The following is a 15,225-nucleotide window of genomic DNA, read 5'->3' on the forward strand; positions in this document are numbered from 1 at the left end:
GAGACTGACCTGTCAGTTTTGGTGCAATAGAAGGATTCAGGAAGGTCAGGATCTGTGAGGGAGAACCGGTTTAAACGTTAACATTTCTCTCCTCATTCCCCATTGGAAAAAATTCCTAGGCCTGCATGTTCCAGTGCTAAGTTCTCCAAAATTTTTCTCCTAAGTGGTCCAATCTACACCAGGCTCTGTGTGTCTTTGTGCATCCATCTAAAGCAACTGAGCCCACATAAAAACATACAACCTCATTACACGTGTGATTTAAGACAATTTAGTTCAACGCACAAGAGAAACGTGGGAAGCTACAAGACTGTCTCCTCAACTTTTGCAGAAATGTATTCCATACCGCAGTCCTTGCACACATGCATCCCACACACTGTCAGGAGAAAGGCACCCCTTCAAGCTGAAGCTCTCCTCTCTCTTTACACAACAGAAGGATAACTCAAATATTTATTGTAGCTCATAAAAATTGAGACTCTTCCTTTCCCTCTTACTGATTTTATTGGAACCCTTTTTATGTAAGTGAGCACTATTTTCATACAAAGTGTGAAGCTGCAAATGGAGATCTTTAAGGCTTTGGAGCTGGGAAGGCAGAAAGGGCAGCAGTTAAAATGACAGCTTGAAATGATAGCTGCCCTAGAAATCTGCCTCAAAGGTGGCAGATGTTCCGTGAGGGAAGATGGGGAAAGGGTGGCATAGGAAAGAGGCACCTAAATTACAGTATCAAAGAAAACAGTCAAGATTTGCACTGATTTTTTTTCTCTCCTACCAGATTTATTTTAATTAAAACAATAATGAAACAAAATGCCACAGACCACTTCCTTATGAACTTGGCTCTTCGAAGGCTGCCCTCCATGCCTCACAAAGCTGCCCAAAGACAATTAAATTCCCATCTTCAGAATCTGCACAGCTCCCCCACCCCAAGAACACTTCAAAATGTATTATTTAAACTGGATTTCCTCCCTTTTTGTCATGCCTTAACAGGCTGTTTGGCAAGACACTGTGTTGAGGAAAATAGGATACTTCTGCCACCACTCTCTAATTAAGCACAACTAAATCTCCAAATTTTTCCAGAGACCAGAGGGTATTCTGGGCTCATCATGAAGACATATATTCAAAGAGATGCTCTGCTCCCTTTGGAGGCAGCGAGATGCTCACCAGATGCAGAGTGCCATGCTCCATTGCAAAGGGAGGAGCAACACTGACTCAGAGTAGCTGAAAAGCAGTCTCATAACATTTCCAGGCAGGAAGCTTTAAATCCTAAATTGCAGTAGGAATGTTCAGCTCTCTTACAAGCTGATGCACACAGAGAGACACAGCTCTATGCACATGCATCCTGATGAAGAGTAATTGCTCCTTCTCCCTCTTGGAACCTGACCTCTGCTTCATTCCCTGCTAGTCCAGTCAGCAAAGCCACATAAAGAGATTTAACTGAAATGCACTGCACTAGAGAGATTTTCCATGTTCCCTTGAATGAAGTCATCACTCCAGCAGAGTCCCAGGGGAGCTGAGAGTTCACAAATGGAGTTACCCCTCCCTCAGAACACTTAATCAAAGGGAGCATATGCACAGGCCGATTCACGGGGAATGTCTGTCATTCTGTTTTCAAATCTGGTTACGTTCCCATTTCATGGGTTATGACACTTTTGAGAGAGAGCATTAGCAAGAAAACAACAGCCACTTAGATTCCTCCTGTTGAGAAGTATTGATCCACACAAGTGCCTGCCAGATATGGACTCCTTAGCGATTCCTACTCAGGACTTGGTTCATGAACAGCTATTTCTCAGGGCTCTCTGAAATCCCCTCCTACTGTGTCAACAGAGCATGACAGTTTTTGTTTGAGAGTGTGTGTGTGTTGAAAGTCCACCAACACCCTCTGTTAGGAGCCTGTGCAGCCAATTCACCTCCCACCAGATCCATGGTCCTCAAAGGCTCCCAGGCACCAAACACGCATTAAGTGCCAGCCAAGTACTGCTGCCACTGCAATACTGAACTCTGAGTCAAGACTGACCACCATACAGAGTAGAGGAAACTGAAATCTTATTTTAGCACAGGACTGAAAGCAACTTTGATGAGGATGAAACTAAACTCACTTGAACCTGGGCTTTAAAATTACATCTCCAGTGTTCAGGTTACAGCACTAATGCTATGGCAAGGTTTCTTTGTTTTGTTTTCAAAGGCAGGACTGAGTAAATATCCAGAGCAGCAAGGTGCTAATTCTGAGAAATGAAGATGTCAGAAGGAAATACACGTGGGTACTCACCTGCAGGAGGGTCTGCAGGGGCAGGTCAGCAATCCATGAAGAGAAGGAAAAGAAAAAAAAAATTAGTTGATGTTTCTTCAAGCCTTAGATTTGGAATCATTCCCAGATGAATGGTCTGGAAAATCAGAGCCCACATTAACCAAAGATGCCTCCTTACTGAAGGCTCAGACTTGTTTGATAATAAATCCTATTATCTTGCCCATTCATGGAGGTTACTCCCAATTACAGCAGGTGAGAAAACACACCTAGTGGGTTACCATAGCTCAGCTGAAAACAGCTTGCTCAGCCACAACAACTCTATTGCTTGGGCCCCCATGGACCTTTCCAAAGTTACACTGCTCAAGGCTGTAGCCATGTCAGATCACACGAGCTAAGCAAGAATCATCTGAACTGCAGTTTGGAGCAGACTTGCATGAAAGGAGTTCACTGCAGCACACTCCTCTCAATAGCAGCGTGGAGTCCTGCTCTCTCTCCCCCATGACCCGTTAACATCACTTCAGTGCAGTGTGAGCTCCCTACGAATGAAGAAAAGGCCCTGCAGCAAGTCTTGTCTATGGGTACCAAAGCAGTGCATCCACTCATTCGTCTGCTGGATGACTTAGCAGGGACTCTGGCCATCTGGTTGGGTTGGGCACTCAGGCATGCTGCCATATTGCTGCCTCACTACAGGGCAAGGCAGTGAGAGACAGGGAGAAGTGTCAGAAGGGACACGCTAATACTGCAGTAGCTGGAGATCACAGGGCTTGCCAGATAAAAGCTAGCTTGCTCAGCCAGAGGAACAATGCGAGATGTGGAGGGGAGAGAAGAGAATCAAAAAAAAAAAAAGGGTGGGAGAGAAGTGCTCTAACCTTTCCCAAAAAGCAGCTCTCCTATGCAGTCAAGTTGTTTTCAGAGGCAATTGCAAACTACATTCACTCCTTTATCTCAGAGCCATTTACAGAACATGAAACTTTAAATCCTCCCACATCCTCAGTAGCAAAGAGGGAGACAAAGCATAGAAGAAAGGCTTGCTCAGAAGCAGAGCAGGTCAGCTGCAGAGCTAGGACAACAATCCAGGTGCCCTGACCCACGGGGTCCTCCCCATGTCCCTCTCCGTTGTGTACTCAGATGTATCAGTAGCTGAATGCCCTGTATTTGATCAGGCCTACCTACTAGCTAGACCTCCCAGCATCCACAAGGTTATTACTTTCACCTCAGCAACTTCTGCTGCTACTGCTCCAGGCTGTGAAAGACTAACCCGGCAAGGCGCCTCATCAGATGGCAGTTGCCACTGTGATCCGGACAACCGCACTGATGGAGAGAAGTGCTGCTTGCACAAAGCTGCAGCCCCAGGACTCACCCTCTGCTGTATCAGTGCATGCTTGTGCTCCATCTCCCTCTTCTCCACTGCAGAATCAATCACCAGCTGGTCCAGCTAAAGGCAGGCAGGAGAACACCAGGTATAAAAGACAGGAAGGAGGTTTAGGAGCCACTGTCCATCTCTGCTTCCCTGCTCTGGGATTACACCCGCCCTACCTAAGATTGTAAGTCCCCACAAGAGCAGAAAAGGGCTGTGTTTGGGTGTGCACTGAAAGTAACCATAGCTCTTGGCTGTCACCCCGTAGTGCAGCATGGCTCATCCAACATCCAACAAGCATGATGCTCTGACCGCTCCCTGATTACCAAGTATGGCAGCTGAATAGGAAGGAGGATGTCCTTTCAGGGTGAAGGGGTACAAACAGGTAGATCAAGTCAACCATATTCCCCGTCTCCTCACCTCTGTGGCTAGTTTCTTCATGTAGGGATCTAGTTCATGGAGAAGACTGTAGCCCTGCTGGAAAAAGGTGTACTGGGCATGCATGAAGGACAGCATCTGGGGAAGGAAACAACAGCAAGGTCAGAACAGGTTCTGGGACAAAGTGAGTGTGAAAAGTCCTTATTCCTTATTACCCACAAACAAGTCTCTTCAAGGTCTAACCCTTTCCCTTCCCAAAGCAATCTATCCATTAGATGCCTCTCCCTCTTCTTTCTTCCTCTCACAAATCCTTCTGCACCATCAGGTAACCCCTGTTGTGAGCACAAAGCAGTGTCCTTCACCCCTGAAAGTCCCCTCCAGTTCTGGCCTGTGGAGTATCTTGCTGGTCCTTCGTTCTCCCCTCTTGTTAGCATACCTGCAGCCCCCAGAGCAGTCTCAGACAGTATCTCCAGGGCAGACCGAGGAGTCAGTATGTCGACCCATGCAACCTGAAATGGAGAGGGCTGCCTTTCATTGAGTCAGTGAGAGCAGCCACAGGAAAACACAGAGAGCCCTTACCGCATCCAGTATTTCAAACTTCTTCTTGGCCTGCAGGACGTTGATCTGTGAAGGAATCGAGATAAGACTCTCAGCATCAGCAGCATTAAGCAGTCCGGCATAGAGATCTACGTACAAACAACTTGCTGCAATACCCCTAGCAGCAAACCACAAACTATTCAAGGACAGTTCCAGAAAGTTAGTTTCTGAGAAAACAGTTCTGGTGAGTTCAAGGTGGAATAAAAAGGGAAACAGCATAGATGCATTTTCTGACCTGGGCTGCTACTAATTAAGGTCACTGCTAGATGTATGGCTGTACATAGGCTGACAACAAACAGCGACCCCAGAGTGCAATTTGGTATCATATGAAGGAGATGTTTAATCTATCAGGTCACTGCTTTGATTTCTCTTAGCAGGCTGAGAAGTACCAGTGTAGTGTTAGGGTTTTTTCAGTAATTGTAGTGAAGCCAGCTGGGAAACTGCGGTACCTGTGGGACAGCTAAGTTCTCAGTGTGCACACCCTTTGTACACCCATTTTTCTTGGAGAAAAGTGCATGGCTGACTGCCTGCCCTAGAGACCATCACACCCCTTCCACACAGAAGCAGCAACAGCTCAGTATTTCCTGTGCCAGCCCTGATGTGTTTGGGCTCCTGGGATGGAAGAAAAGGCCTTCCAGCACATTCAGGCTTACACCTCCTCCTTGGACAGGGAAGAATTGCAATACCTCTTGCAATGGCAAGATAGCATTGCTTTGGAAACACATCCTGCTACTGCAAAAGAACCAGTTTGGAATATTTACTGTAAGCATAGGAACATCTGGCCATTCCTCAAGTCCTCCAGCAGGTGCTTAGCAAAGTGGCTGTAGAAGCTCATCTTTGATACCTCAGAGTTCACTGCCTGCATCTTTGATCAGGAAAGTCCCACCTAAAATCCCTGCCATAAAAAACCTTGGGCACAATACAGCAAGGTGCTATGTCCCAATTCTTTCTCTCTCTTTCCAGTATTGTCCTATGACACTGGGAAAATGAGTGATAACCCCTACTCCATGCAATTGCACAGTTACAGCATGTTTTGGAGTGAACGGCAATCTTCACGCTAAAATGAAGAATAGGAAGACTGGAATAACCTAGGACTATGAGGTATGTAGGAAGAACAAGAAAGATAGTATCTGTTTCTAATGTTCATCACTAACAGTGAGACTACACCATCAGCATCCTTAGAAACAAAGATAAAACTATTGCACATCTCCTTTAACTGGGGACAAAGGCAAACTCTGTGAGACCTAGTATGTTTCTCTGATACTAGGCCACGGATCTGGAAGTGAAAAATATCCTTGAGATTTAAAAATAATTTAAAAAAATGCAAGAGGCTGAGAACTGACCCAAGAGAATATAATTTCAAAAGTAAAAAATGAATAGCACATAGTTACCTATTAGCTTGCCCACAGACCCCATAGCACTAAAGAAACTGTCAAATGTAGCAGAAGCTTTCGATGGGGCTTCAGCTGTCAGTGTCATGAATAATGTGTTACCATGACAGAAAATTTGTCCCAGTGTGTTAATAACTCGCTTATAAATGCCGCATCAGTTTGTTTAGAAGCACAATGCTTGCAGTAACTGAACCTAAAACTAGATAAAAGTTACTAAAGGGCAGCTTACTGGTGCTTGTCACAGTTCTGCTTGGAACAGTATCTGTGAGGCATACCAAGATCAGCCTCCAGATTCTGTACTAGGCAACCTGGTCATCAGCTCCAGCAATACAGGAGGGGAGACAAAATAATTCAGGTATGTCCCCAGCCTCCTAGATCCCTCTTTTCCGCATCCAGTGTACTAGGTAAAAAAAAAAAAAAAGGAAAAATAATAAAAGAAAAAGGACTGGAACTAGTAACTGTGCTTTATATCAGCAGATAGCTTACTCCATAGCAGTAACTCTTCCTGGCCATTTATAGCCATAAACCAGCCACTATAATAATGGAAATGTGCTACATTACAGTGAAAAGTCTTGCCCTGAACTGTGCTTTACTGGGTCCCAATCCTTTTGGCTCTCTTCAAGGTGTGCAAGTAATCCTTCAAGTTTGTCAACAGGCCTGAAATTGGCATGGTCAAAGTCAAAGATGATGAAGATGAATTCTGCAAGATGCGAAATGTGCAACAGATCCACAAAACAGGGTCTGTCTCTCTGGAGGCTGGAGAGAAAACAGAGGGTGCTGGTTGGAAGATTTTCTGAGGACCAACTAGGACTTTTCTGCCAACACACTGCCCTCCATAGCCGATTCCACCATGGCAAATTCTGGGACTTGATTTTTACTGTCAGCCAAGTTGTCCCTTTTCCCAGGTATCCAAGTTGGGATTTGTGGTGGGAGAGCTTAACTTAATGCAACTAGGATATAGTTTTAATTCATTATGAAGGGTGCCATTCAGTTGTGTGGACATTTAAGGTCAGGAAAAGATCTCCTTTCAGATATAAAAGAGTAACATAAGTCTCCTCACTATATCCTTAATTAAATACCAAAGGATGCCTGGACAAGTTCATATCTATGCATTTCAAAACTGACGGATTTAGACTGGTACCTTGCAGTGGACCAACAGGGAAACCTCCCCCAATATTGGATCAGCACATTAAAGAAAGTCTTACTCTTTGTCAGTGGGAGAAATGGAGGGAGCTTACTATAGTGTGACCTTACCAGCAAATACAGTTCCATTCATGTCTAAATCCTAGATGCAAAAAAATGCAATTCTAAAGGAGGATCAATGACATGCATGATTTATACTTTAAATGGAAAGCATTGTCTTTCTATCCACAGCTGCCAGAGCATGTGACATCAGAGACTATCTCGTGATCAGACAGAATGTGTTGGCAGATGGTCTTAGTTCAGTGCTGCAGCAGTGACAGCTAGTGGAGACACACGTGGATCAATATTAACACTGAATTTGTCTGCTTAATACACCCACTGCCTGAAAGGAGAGACCTGACATGAAGCCTATGAATGATTCAGAGAAAAATCCTTGACCATTCTGGGTGCAGTAAGAGTGCTCCTGCAGGAAATCTCCCACTGCTAAGAGAAATTCAGTCTAAGGCAGTATGTTTAATTTCTCTTACTGAAAAAAAAAAATGATTAAGACTTCCCTTCTCAGGTACACTGTATCACTTCTAGGAAGGAGAACATGTCTCAGACATGAAGAGTGATGTCAGTGCCACACGAAGGCATAAACATAGGTAAGCACACATTCCCACACAGACTCATAACATAATACAGGTTGGAAGGGATCTCCCGACATTATCTGTCCAAATGCCTGGGCAAAGCAAGACTGACTTCAAAGTTAGACGAAGTTGCTCAGAGCCTGGTGCCATTGACTGTGAATCTCTTTGGCTCCCTGTTCCAGTGCTGCATAACTGCAAAAACTTTTTTGCATTGTGTTCAACTGGAATTGTGACTGTTGCAACATATGCAGGCATGCACTGTGCACATACATATGCGTACCCACATACATCCACCCAGATGCATATTCGCACATGCACACACATCCATCTGGAGTTTCAAGCATGAACACAGGTACACACACATGGATGATTACATGTGCACACAGATCCAGCCATTTACTCTTAAGAACATGTTCTACATATAGGAGCAGACAATGATTTGCAAGAGAACACTTGACAGTGTTGTGTTCAGTCCCTCACTTTCAGTAGTTTCATGACACTGCTTTGCCAGACTCTCTGGAGAGTTATAAAGATCAAAGCAGCTAAGGATTTGGGGAAGAGCCTCCCCTCTCTTACACCACTTATACTGACATCCTGTGACTGTTTCAAGCAGATGTGATCAGCTACAGAAGTCATAGCCCCACCAGCGAAGGTCCTCTCATGCCAGCACAGCCTACTCTTTTCTATAGACAGGCTGGATTATGCCAAAAAGCAGCTCAAAGAACCCTGGGACCTACTGCAGTACAGGGCTTTGCTAAGCCATACATGGGTTCATAGTGGTTCACCTAAACCAGGGCCTGAAACTAGAGCAAACCTTGGTGGTTTCATGCTCCATCACACACCAGTTCTAAGGACTCACTGCCTCAGGCAGCAGAGGGCAAAACATCCAATGGCTTAGTAATCCAGTACCCTTTTGAACCCAACTGTAAGACCCCACCTGCCCTTTCTCATCCCTCAACCTCTTCATTCCCTACAGTAGATTATTTAGCAATTTGCCTGTGATACCTTGTTCTGTACTGGGAAATCCAGTCAGAGCTCGTGGCACAGACACCAACCTGCAACACGTAGTCTAGGGCCAGATGCCGGAAACACTTTCTGGTTATGGTCAAGGTGCCTGTTGCCTCCTCCACTTCATGGGGCTTGTGCCGAGGTGCCTGGGCATTCTTCACCAGTGAAATCTCCATGTCCTCTCGCACCTTGTCAAACTGCTTCTTGGTTTCCTTGAACTTCCGGACATCACTGGAACCCAAAGAAGATGAGATGGTGAGAATCATTGCTGCAAAGCAGCCAGAATATTGCTAATACCAGCAGAGTGGGGAGAGGTGCAACCAGGTACACCACCATCACTCAGAGATCCTGCTCCAGATGCCATTAGGATCCTAACACACCCCACCAAGCTCCACCATGTCCAGGTGGACTGACTCCAGATTAAGCTCTAGACAGACTTCCTTTAGAGACAGTTGGCAAGGAAAGATATTGGACCTTACATACTGCTCTCAAAGCCTTAATGAAATTCTCCAAGGACAACATCCAGAAAGCCAGGCCAGATGGCATACAGCTCTAAAGATAGTCCACAATAATCCTCAGAAAAAGCGGTGAGCAGACCATTTCAAAACCTACCTGTGAAAACACGTGCTTCATATTTCACTTTGTGATAAGAGTAAAATCATCTACTTTTCAAACTCAGGACAGGACATTCAACTAGGGGAGTCAGGCTGTTCATACACATCTCTAGCTGACTCTGTCTTGTCTGACTGTAAAATCCAGACGTTCGACTATTCTTTTCCCCTCTTAGAATAGGCACATTTATTAACAGTTGCATTCAGAAATACATGATCCATAATAAGAACTTTCAGTTTTATTTATGCCTAGACACCTCACATGGGATCAGGGGTTTGCTTTGCAGGGGCAGGTGGGAGGCTATAAAGACATAGCAACAGGCAGGTTTTTTTGAGTTAGTTTGGTGGTTTTTTTTTTTAATTAACTAGCAGGTACCATTCAGGCAGGACTTGATCTGAGCTGCATGACCACAAAGAATTGAAGACAGCAATTCCTGAAGATCAGCTCTTACAAGTGGCCCTGGCTTCTCAGGAGTTGAAAGCAGCAATACTGACTTGCAGCAGCTGTGACACAAACACTTATTTTCTGTCCAGGAGAGCTCTGTTTCCCTCAATTATAAATTGTCATAACTTAAAGTAGTTAAAAACTGTTAGTAAATAAGTAGCATCCACTTATTCTTTGCCCTAGGGAAGATGAAGAACCTCAGTTGAACATGACAGTCAGACAGTAAATACTGAACTCTGCCCCGTGGCAAACTGTTTGAAGTTGCATATACTTATGTCTGGATCAGCCTCTGGCCAAGAGAATCTACCATGGGCAGGTACAGCAAGGATAAATGAAAACAGAGGTGATTGGATTACCGTTGTGGTGGTTGTTGCTTCTTCACACTGCCCTCAGTGCTCAGGGCTGCTGAGTTACATGGCCATCTAGCTCCATTCACAGGAAAATAACAGGGTCACTTCTTGCATTTTTGGGTCACTTGCAGCAAAGGCTGTGGGGATTTTACAAAGCTTTTGATCCAGCTTTGGAGCGAATGGCTTCCTCATCTGTGCATATCCCCAGTGGAAAGGAGCAGGAGTTTGGAGGCATGTGATACTGCTGGAAATTCTCAGCTAGCTCTAAGCCAGACTGCAGCAGCACGACTGCAGCCTCAAGACTTAGCTAATAAAACCCTCCTACTCAGCAATGTCTGTGGCTTGGTAAGATACTAAGGCAGTCACAGAGCATTTGGCTACTGACAGCATGGGCAGGTCGAGCTGCGTGTACCACATAAATAAACCAGGCAAAGACCTTCAGGGCTTGGGGACAGGGAGGGCAGGTTAGAGACTAAATATTGCCCTCTCAGATATATATGAATCACCACGCAAGGGCACAGTTTCCATTGTTCCTTTGTTTCCATCGTCAGCCAGGAAGTTGCAGATTGGCCTTAGGTGGATTATTCAAAATGGTCCCAAATGTAGAAATTATTTTCCAACCAAGGGCAGGAGCAATGCAAAGATCAAAGCACCATGGCCTGCAAGTGCAGAGGTTGAGCAGTACAAGTGCAAAAAAAGAGTAAGTTGCAAAGATGCTGAAAGGATGACAGACCCAAACTGAAGGTGAAATTCACCCTTCCAACTGCCAGCTTTAAGCAGATTATCTGAGCTCATCAGAGAAATGATTATAGACAAAGTGGGGGTAGGGTGAGTGCTAGGCAAGAAGAAGGGGGTGAGGAATGGGGGGGTCAGCTAGGGACCCCCTCCCTCCATCAAACCACACAGCTGCTGAGGGATTCACAGTCAATTACCAGTTCCCATGGCAACCAGCTCCTACTTAGCTGAAGGCCTCAGTTGCCTCTCTGACCTATATTCAGCTGACATGGGATCCCATGCTGCACCAGGTACCTGCCCTGGGGAAAAAGAGGCTCTCAGAGGAAACATGTTAATGCAGCAACGGCAGGGACAGCCTGCCCAGAGCCTTGATCAAAGGTACAGACTGTCCCCATGCAATTAACTTTCTGGGCCCAGCTCTTCTGCACCTCAGGCCTGCCATGTGCAAGTTAACATCCTTAATATGCAATATTCTGCATTGCTTACAGCAAGGCATTGTAAACTTGATTTCCATTAGCAAAGAACTCTGAACCAGTGGTCAGGCTTCAAGCTGAAGGCACAGCGATGATTAACTGCTCCCTCCACACCAGGAAGGACCCTCTTGTCTGCCATCTTCCAGGCAGACACTCAGGTTACTCCAGGAAGAGCAGGGCTGCTGTAATTTTGAGTGACTAAGCGTGCTGCGTAGGGAGCTAAGAACACAATGATTCTGCTGGACCCCAAAGTCATTTGGCAGCAAAGTTCCTTCCTGCTGCAAGCATGCACTGGTTTAAACCACTAAGGAAACTCTGCATTGAATATAAGATAACATAAGATGCAGACCTGGCCCTGCTCTGCAGGGATCTGAACTCTGGGATGTGTTTGACTTAGAGGATCAGCGAGAAGCAGCAAAGAGGGGCTCTGCAGATGAACTTTACCAGACTTCAGGATGATGCTGTGATCTGGAAGTATGCCTCATGTCTAGCTTTGACTATGAGCTGGGAACAGGACGAAGACATCTTGTTGACACACAGCAACCAAATGATAGTGTAGCAAGGTGACAGCAACAGCCGTCACACAAGCCAAATCCTTTCCTCTGTCCTTCAGTGTCTCTTCTGCTCCAAGCAGAGCCTTCAGTAGTTGTGTGGAGGTTGCAGTTCTGTTTCCAGTGCACAGAGGACAGGTGCAATGGAAGTTCAAGAAGCTGAAGACCAAACTGATAAGACAAGTACTCACTCTTTCACAAAATTGTGCAGCTGCTGCCGGACTGACCTCTGAGCCTGGTCAAACAGGATCTGAAAGAAAAGAGAGGAAAAAGAATATAAAATATTTTGCAACATGGAAGCAGTGAGGAGTCAGAAAATCCATGAATGCTATCTAGGACCTTCAGTGTGCTGGACTCAGCATTACTCCAGGGCTTAGTGGTGTCCATTACTTGATGGCTGTCATAATGGATAACTTTTTTCTGTAGCTGAAGCACTCCCTACAAGTGAAGAATTCCTGCACTGCAGGTTCCACAGCCTGTGCCAGGGCTCTGAATACCCCAAAGAGACCTGTGCCACCAACGTACCTTCATAAGAGGAGTGTTTGTAGGAGCAATTGCCTTCATAGTCCTCACTTTGAACTGCCTCTCCCAAGCCTTGAATTTCTCATTTTGCCAGAGGAGGGCACTGTCACCTCAACACTACACCACTCTAGGGAAGGAGATGGGAACAATCGCTGAAGGTACATCGCAGCCAGCCACAAGCTGATGAACATGGGTGAGAGGTCCAAGCATACAGTATAGAGACTTAGATCCTACAAGTCTTCTAAGTTTTATTCACCTGTCTGTCCCTCACAAAAAAATGGTCCCAAGCCCATTACTTCACACCCTCTGCCCATCTCATCTCCAGCCCTCCCCATCTTCCTTTAAGAGATGTTCTCCCCCTACCCTCTGTTAGATGCCGAACAGTGGTGTCCGCTCAGCTCCCTCCCACCCATCTCTGACAGGCATGATTACAAATAACTCCATATTTCAGACAGGCATTGGGATGACACAGCATTTGGGCTAATTGGGACCAGATGGGCAGAGGCTCCCAGACCACATAGCAACTGCAGCAGGAAGTACACATCGTCCTGGGGTTACAGAGAAAAGCCACTGGCCACGTTGCAGCTAGCAAGAGTGGCCCACAAAGAATGGACAGGGAGCCCATTTCATTCCACCATCAGGAACACAAGGCCTGGGCACTGGCCCAAAACTTAATGATACCCTGAAACATCACAGTGCTGGGGTCTGGCATCACTACAGCCGTTTGGCATGAGTAACCCTGGCTCATTTGCTCCAACCTAACACTGTGTCCTGAGCAGCCAATTTAACCTAGAGAGGTCCTGGAACACACAATGGTAAGTGTGTCTGTCTTCCTGAGGATGCAGTCACCAGGAACAGCATTTCCCAATCCACCATTTGGCCTTTCTCTCCTGAAGCAACCGAAGCCCACTCAGGGCAGGCAGCCTGAGCCCACAGAGTGTGAGGGACTGTTCTCAACCACGGAGAGTGAGGCTGACACAGGACTTCATCAAGGCACCTTCTCTCAAAAAGCAGACTGTACGAAGCCCTTGGGATTAAAACAGCTTTTTCCAGTTTGCTTTTTTCCCCCCTACTCTTTGTGGCAAGCTTGGACTTCCAGTGGGAGGTTTTTGGGCAGCTTCCCTTGACAGCCCACCCACCATCTCTCCTTTCCTTTTCTGGCCACCTTCTCTGCTTCACTACACAGTTCAGGTAAGACCCAGAAGTGGCGAGCACCTCTGGGTCTCCTAGCTTTTTCCAAGAGGTGGGAACAGTCATCTTATATCAGACCATTTACAGTGCAAAAGAGCTGGCATTGCCTAAAGCAGCAGCTTTTTGTGAGGAGGTGGTGGGTTAACCTTGTCTGGCTGCCAGGTGCCCACCAAGCCACTCTCTCACAACCCCACCTCAGCAAGACAAGGGGAAAAAATAAGATGAAAAAGTTCATGGTTTGAGATAAGTACAAGGAGATCACTCACCAGTTACCGTCACAGGCAAAACAGACTTGACTTGGGGAAGATTATTTAATTAACTGCCAATTAAAAATTGAGGCTAGTGACATACAAGAACAAAACTGGAGCATGATCTGCATTCCCAGCCTAAGCAGCACTCAGTCCATGACACTAAGATCTTGGCAAGCATTGCAGAGATCTGACAAGCAATACACACTCTGAGGTGGTCACAAGCTTTAAACTTCTCATGCCCTGTAGTAATCTACTAACAAAAACACTCCGGTTCATTCCTGATGCTTCCTTCCAGTGCCAACAGACTCACACAGACGTCCCCCCTACCTAACATCTCCCACTACAAGATAAGTAAGTCATGCTTTTGACACTACACAGGTGTACTACTCCAAAGAGAATGCAAAGCACTCTGTGTAGAAGCAGCAGCATTGGCTGCAGAGCCTGAAACACATTCATTATGTGTATTGCTGCAGCCAAGGACAAAGCAAGAAACATGCCAGGACTAGCTGAGTATGAACAGCCTCTAAATATGAACAGATGCAAAGCAAGGGGGGAAAAGAAAACCCCAAGACCACCCAGCTTTGTGTTTTTACCAATGTAAATTATTTACTGCTCTTGGCATCCATTTGCTCTCTCCAGCAGCACTCCAAGAGGCATTGGCCTGCAAGTTTTCCCATGCAGCAGCTTCCCCAAGCGATGTTTGGGCACTGACGATGCTTCCCTCCACGCATGATACCAAGCAGGGATAGGCAAGCAGCAAGAAAGCCATCTGGTTCCCACCTGCACCTACAGCTGGAAAGTTTCCATCATTGGTTTCTGCCAGGATGACACATTTGCTTCAGATCAGGGAAAGGAAAGGACAATATTATGTCGTACTCAGAACCGCAGACAAGTACCCTGGGACATTCCAGGGAAGAATGGATTCCAGGGTACATAAAAATCAAACCACACAGCTAAGGAATGGGGCTTCTTCAGCTTGATCAATAGCAAATCCAGGCTACACAAATCTATGATATGTATAGGAACCAGTGTGATTGAAGGCTTCGCAGAAATGCAGGCTGTTCCCTGTTGTGTGATGACAAGCAGATACCACACTAGGCAGTGCTAACATGGGGCACCTACAGCCACCTTACCATTCCTGCCTGGAAAAACAGGTCCTAGCTGGTGCCCTAGGGTACCGCATTGAAAGAAGCAAGCAAAAATCTGCTGAGTGCTTAGTACACAGGACAAACCGAGCAAGGTCCCAGGCCAGACAGATCACCCTGAAGTAGGATACAGCCCTTGCCCTTCTGTGGTAGGCAGAAAGGCTCTGCACACCAGTGGCTGGCTGGAAAAAGGACAGATGCTTTGAACA

At 46.0% G+C, this 15,225-nt stretch overlaps 1 protein-coding gene across 1 annotated transcript in view; it reads right to left on the bottom strand.

Moving 5' to 3' along the window:
- ACAP3 (ArfGAP with coiled-coil, ankyrin repeat and PH domains 3) overlaps positions 1 to 15,225 on the bottom strand; it is an 89,478-nt gene that overhangs the window by 18,876 nt on the left and 55,377 nt on the right. Inside the window, exons 5-10 of the mRNA XM_010577396.1 lie at positions 12,099 to 12,157; positions 8,790 to 8,973; positions 4,554 to 4,598; positions 4,017 to 4,112; positions 3,600 to 3,674; positions 2,261 to 2,272 (exon numbers count right to left, since the gene is read on the bottom strand). Of these exons, the coding sequence (XP_010575698.1) occupies positions 2,261 to 2,272; positions 3,600 to 3,674; positions 4,017 to 4,112; positions 4,554 to 4,598; positions 8,790 to 8,973; positions 12,099 to 12,157 (471 nt within the window). The remainder of the gene's footprint in view (positions 1 to 2,260; positions 2,273 to 3,599; positions 3,675 to 4,016; positions 4,113 to 4,553; positions 4,599 to 8,789; positions 8,974 to 12,098; positions 12,158 to 15,225) is intronic.

The sequence above is a fragment of the Haliaeetus leucocephalus genome, unplaced genomic scaffold, assembly GCF_000737465.1.
Source record: "Haliaeetus leucocephalus isolate CR32 unplaced genomic scaffold, Haliaeetus_leucocephalus-4.0 Scaffold556, whole genome shotgun sequence".
NCBI lineage: Eukaryota > Metazoa > Chordata > Aves > Accipitriformes > Accipitridae > Haliaeetus > Haliaeetus leucocephalus.